The sequence below is a fragment of the Oryx dammah genome, unplaced genomic scaffold (genome assembly GCF_014754425.2).
Source record: "Oryx dammah isolate SB20612 unplaced genomic scaffold, SCBI_Odam_1.1 HiC_scaffold_21, whole genome shotgun sequence".
NCBI classification, from domain to species: domain Eukaryota; kingdom Metazoa; phylum Chordata; class Mammalia; order Artiodactyla; family Bovidae; genus Oryx; species Oryx dammah.
This window is the reverse complement of record NW_024070205.1, coordinates 20,237,701-20,243,700: the sequence shown is the minus strand read 5'-3', so window position 1 is coordinate 20,243,700 and position 6,000 is coordinate 20,237,701. Positions and strand designations below refer to the sequence as shown.

The 6,000-nt window shown below is 36.5% G+C and overlaps 1 protein-coding gene across 1 annotated transcript in view; it reads left to right on the top strand.

Annotated features, from left to right (window-relative positions):
• AXDND1 (axonemal dynein light chain domain containing 1) overlaps positions 1 to 6,000 on the top strand; it is a 74,062-nt gene that overhangs the window by 27,280 nt on the left and 40,782 nt on the right. Inside the window, exons 13-15 of the mRNA XM_040263889.1 lie at positions 3,392 to 3,493; positions 4,343 to 4,506; positions 5,904 to 5,979. Coding sequence (XP_040119823.1) covers positions 3,392 to 3,493; positions 4,343 to 4,506; positions 5,904 to 5,979 — 342 coding nt within the window. The remainder of the gene's footprint in view (positions 1 to 3,391; positions 3,494 to 4,342; positions 4,507 to 5,903; positions 5,980 to 6,000) is intronic.

Sequence of the window (6,000 nt, the reverse complement as noted above, 5' to 3'; positions counted from 1 at the left end):
TCTTTTTAAAATCCTATTCCAATATAGGTCATTACATATATATTAGTGTGTATATGTCAGTCTCAATGTCCCAATTTATCCCTTCCATCCCCTCTTTCCTCCTTGGTAACCATATTTGTTTTCTACATCTGTGACTCTAGTTCTATTTGTAGATTGGTTCTTTTGTACAATTTTTTTTTTAATTCCACATATGAACATCACTTGTCTTTGTCTGACTTGCTTCACTTGGTATGACAATTTTTAGGTCCATTCATGTTGCTGCAAATGGCATTTCATTCTTTTTAATGGCTGAGTAATATCTCAGTGTGTGTATGTGTGTTTGTGTATGTATGTGTGTTTGTGTGTGTGTGTCTGTGTGTGTATGTGTGTTTGTGTGTGTGTGTGTGTATGTGTATGTATGTGTGTGTATGTGTGTGTGTACCACATCTTCTTTATCCATTCATCTGTCATTGGACTTTTAGGTTGTTTTCATGTAGACAAAATCTTTAGAAATGAAGATATATATTTAATTAATGAATAATGCAACTATTCTATTATAAGCCTTGAAAAGGAAAAGTATTTTTTTCTCTTGTTTCTTCTCTACTGGGTACCTGTGTATCGCCCAATTAAGGGCTCTTTTTTTCACCAGAACCTATAAGTATGAGCAGGTATTCTATTTCTGTTGTTTGTGAATGTGTTAAAACTTTCAACTTTAATTAGATATTAATAAATTAGGGAAAGTGGTTCTTTTTTTTAATGATTTAACTGTATTACGATCACTGGATAAGTCACTTTGGTTCTATTATTTAATACTTTGGTACCCAAGATGACAACTGAATTGAAATATAGCAGCCTGTCGACAATGACAAGATGCTTTAGGAAAGTATTATAGCAACGTCCCACAATACAGTATTCAGTGTTTCCTGGTTGATTGCCTAATGTCACATCTGGAAATTACAATATTAACAGGAAAATTATGACCCTAAACACATTGAAAATGTTGTCCTACTTTCCTCTGGAATAGTCAGATCTCATCTCTGACATGAAAGTTCTATTCTGATGCAGAACTTTAAAAGAGACATTGATATGTCCAGAGAAACAATTGTGACAGTAAATATATGATATAAGAAACAAACCTGTAAAAGAAACAGACTCACAGTTAGAATAAACTAGTGGTTATCAGTGAGGAGAGCGAAAGGGGGAGGGCCAAGGTAGGGGAAGGGAATTGAAGTATGAACTACTATATATAGAAAAATAAGCCACAGTTCAGTTCAGTCGCTCAGTCGTATCCGACTCTTTGCGACCCCATGAATTGCAGCACGCCAGGCCTCCCTGTCCATCACCAACTCCCGGAGTTCACTCAGACTCATCGAGTCGGTGATGCCATCCAGCCATCTTGTCTTCTGTCATCCCCTTCTCCTCCTGCCCCCAATCCCTCCCAGCATCAGAGTCTTTTCCAATGAGTCAACTCTTCACATGAGGTGGCCAAAGTACTGGAGTTTCAGCTTTAGCATCATTCCGTCCAAAGAAATCCCAGGACTGATCTCCTTCAGAATGGACTGGTTGGAACCACAAGGATATATCATATAGCACAAAGAATATTGTCAATATTTTATAATAACTACAAATGGAATATAACCTTTAAAAAATTGTCAGTCACTATGTTGTACACCTGAAACATGTAATATTATACATCAGTTCAGTTCAGTAGCTCAGCTGTGTCCGACTCTTTGTGACCCTATGGACTGCAGCACTCCAGGCTCCTTGTCCATCGCCAACTCCCAGAGTTCATTCAGACTCGTGTCCATTGAGTCTGTGATGCCATCCAACCATTTCATCCACTGTCGTCCCCTTCTCCTCTGGCCTTCAGTCTTTCCCAGGATCAGGGTCTCAATTATACTTTATTTAAAAGAAAAAAGAAACAAATCTGGGAACTAGTATGTTCACTGGGAGAAAAAAACAAGGGAGTTACCTCACCCAGAAGTATTTAAACAGTAGAGAACTTGACCACTGGTAAGAGATTCCTATAGAAGAATACCTTGAACTAGTGGGGTTTTGTATTAGATCATCATGCTTGCTCCTTGGAAGAATAGGTATGACAAACTTAGACAGTGTATTAAAAAGCAGAGACATCACTTTGCCAACAAAGGTCCGGCAAGTCAAAGCAATGGTTTTTCCATTAGTCATGTATGAATGTGAGAGTTGGACCATAAAGAAGGCTGAGGGCCGAAGAATTGATGCTTTCAAACTGTGGTGCTGGAGAAGACTTTTGAGAGTCCTTGGACTGCAAGGAGATCAAACCAGTCAATCCTAAAGGAAATCAACCCTGAATGTTCATTGAAGGACTGATGCTGAAACTGAAGCTCCAATACTTTGGCCACCTGATGTGGAAAACTGACTCATTTAAAAAGACCCTGATGCTGGGAAAAACTGAGGGCAAAAGGAGAGCAGGGGGCGACAGAGGGTGAGATGGTTGGATGACATCACTGACTCAATGGACATGAGTTTGAGCAAACTTAGAAAGATAGTGATGGACAGAGAAGCCTGGTGTGCTGCAGTTCATGGGGTTGCAGAGTCGGATACAACTTAAGTGACTGAACAAGAACAGTAGGAAATAACAGCTATAATGTCAACTCCCTGAAAATAAGGACTATGTCTCTTGTTTACCATTATATACACAGTATCTTGAATAGTCAGTTATTCATTGAATGACTATAATTGATTTAGTATATCAGTGGTTCTCAAATGTGACCCCCTTGGAGGTCCATAAGACTCTTCATGAGGTCTAAAGGAGTTTCATTGTAACACTGTTCATATTTGCCTTTTCTCATTCTCATGTGAATGTACAGTGGATTTTTCTTGAAGCTACATGGTTTGGGATATTACAACAGATTGAATTCAAAAATGAAAATACAGCCCTATTCTAGTAAGGAAACACTAAACAGATTTGTAAAATGTGAAATTGTATGTTCTTATCAAGTTTTTGTTTTAGAAAACATAGTTATTTTTAAGAAAAAACTTAAAAATACAATGGGTTTATTAATGTTTATGTGAATTAACAAATGTATATTTTAAATAATTTCAGTTGATTTCCAAAGCAATAAATAGCAGTATATATAATCCATGTAAATAAAAGCTCTTTGGTGTTCTCAGTAATTTTTAAAAGTATAAAGGAGTTTTGAGATAAAATTGTTTGAGAGCCTCTGCTGTATACCATGTTCAATTTGGTTCCAGTTCAGTAGTTTAAGAAAACATGGATTTGTGATTCAAATTAGTTCATGATTTTAAAAAGAAGTTGTGATCAAATTAATGATTCAATGAAAAATTGATATGTGAAACTGGTTTGGGTTTAGTAAATTACAATGGTTTGTTAATGTTTTAGGTTCCTAATTTTAGTACTTTCTAAAAATAGGTAATTGAAAGAAATAAAGTCCTGTTGGCTAAAAGACTTTACCTCAATGAAAAAAGCTGGAATAATTATACTAAGCATTTCATCGTACTGCTATCATCTAAGGTAAAGCTCGATTCACTTGAGTCATGGAAAAAGAGACTTCACCTATTGAGGGTTGAAACTACAAGAAGCCTTTGTTAGTTTATAGATTAAATTTTAAATATAGTTTATATTTGTGCTTTATTGGGGGCAGAATGAAAAACCTAAGGAAAAGTGAATAAAGGCTCTTATTTTTATTTGTCTTCTGATTCAAGCAATTTGAGTAATTTATCTAAGTTAACAGTGCAGATGTTACTTACAGAGTTATAGTGCTTAAACAAAAATTTAACTTTGTTCATTGAAATAATTGGATTATTGATGTATTTTATGCAATTTGATGGGCAAATTCAGGGAGCACGTTAGGCTACAAAGAAAGAAAGTGGCATTTAGGATGTTTCTAGAGTCAAATCATTTACACTAGTCATTTCGTTTAATTCTGACAACAATCCTGTGAGATATATATTAGGGTCTTTATTTTTTGGAAAAGAAAAATTAATCTGAAATTAAATAATATCCCCCAAGCCAATAAATGACTAGGATTTACATTTGGTTCTGTTTAACTTTGAAATTCCTGTTCTTTCTAATGTACGCCCAGCCTGCTAAGTCCTATGAGGAAACTGGGCTCATATTGCAAAGGAAAAAAATCTTGATTCTATTTTTTTTTTTTTTTTTACTGTGGAAAAATTCACCACCAAAGGGACTATATAATAGCATCACTGATATTTTGAAAGAAGAATATCTGTTCAATTTTTGGATCCATTTTCTATGAATGTCTCTAGTATTAACAGTATTAATAATGGCCTGGTGCATGCTAGTAAGTATTTGTTACATGGATAAATGAATAAGTGGTTCAATTCTGTGCATTTTATCTAGGACACTTCAGACCTTGCACTATTGCAGAAGTTGACACAGAAATGGAGAAATTTAGTGAATAAATTTCAGCAGGAAGTGGAGCAAAATGAAGAGGTTACAAGGGAGAGATTGCAAAGCGTTAAGGATGGCCTTGTCAAATGGCAGCAGTTCTTCAGAAATAATACGTGGGTCTTCCGAGAATCTTGTTTTTCTGATTATATGACATCATGTTTGATGACTCAGTCCAGATCTTTCTGTCTTTATATCTCATTTCTCTTTTGCCTTGTAATTACTCTGACATTGATTTTGGTGAGGTGACCAGCTGGTCTTACACGGGCACAATCCTATGAGCTTGGATGGTCTTACATCATATTGATCATACTGATACCTGTACCAAACTGCTGCTGCTTCCATTGAAATCCACCTCTTTTTCTTTTCTTTACTCTCTTTTTAAAATCAAGTCAACTTAATGTCTGTTGGCACACTTCATATGTGGATCCATCTGCAAATTCGGTAGCATACTGCATGTGCAGAGAAGTGAAATCAATGACTGGCAGTTATTAGGAGGTTGGTTTTGATTGGATATCATACTTTGTAACAGAAATTTGACAATGGAAGAAGCTGCCTATAAAGTAGTTAAGTGGAGGCTGGTTGACTAAATCATAGCCAAGGTTAGTGGGAATCAAGGAAATGGCAACCCACTCCAGTATTCTGGCCTGGACAGTCCCATGGACGGAGGAGCCTGGCGGGCTACAGTCCACGGGGTCACAAAGGGTAGGACACGACTGAGTGACTTCACTTTTTCACTTTTCATACTTTAAATGCAGGCTGGAATCAATGTTTTCTAAAGTTTTTTTTTTTTTTTTTTTTACCTTTAAGATGCTTTGTCTGTTGAGGAAACACATTTAGGTACTATTCCCATATCAAACTGAGAAGAGTAGTTTCAGGTTTTCATATCCTCTAAGAGGTGTTCCAGTTAGTAGATTGGGAAGTGGCAGCAGAAGCTGGTGTATATCCAAGCTGGTTGCTGCTGCCATTGGGCACCTTCTACTGCTTGTTGACCCTCAGCTGGGAGAGGAGCACAGGTAGCAATGGCTTTCTTCTCCTTTCTCAGGAATGACCTTATCAAGAGCTTTCTTCTTGTGAGGCTTCAAAAGATACTAAAGGAAACACTTTTTAATTTCTTAACCAGAAGTTGGGGCTTCTGACCGAAATGTTGAGTCTTAATTATTCTTTAGGTTTCCTTCCTCTTTATATATTGCTTTGGCCACTGTGTTCAGCAGGAATTATTCCTGTGATGACCTAATTTTGGATGTTGAGGGCCCAGAGGCTACCCTTTTAATACTGCCATGGCTTCTGACCCTGTGACTTGCTTCCTCAGGTCTGATTATGATCTGAATTTATATTGTATTTGCAAATTTTAAAATGAATGCCTGTGAGGGAGAGGCTGAACCTGGAAGGCATTTGGGAAAATCATTAGGGAGAAGTATATTATTAATTGTTATATTATGTATGGATTCATGATTTTCTTTGTTTATATCTTGTCCTGAGACCACACTCTTGCTCTTTTTCCTTCTTTCAGTGAAAAAGACATTTTATCCTCCCATAAACAAAAGAAACTTGAATCAGTCGTTCCAGACTTCAAGCAGTGGCTAATGGTAAGACTTTCTAGTAAACAA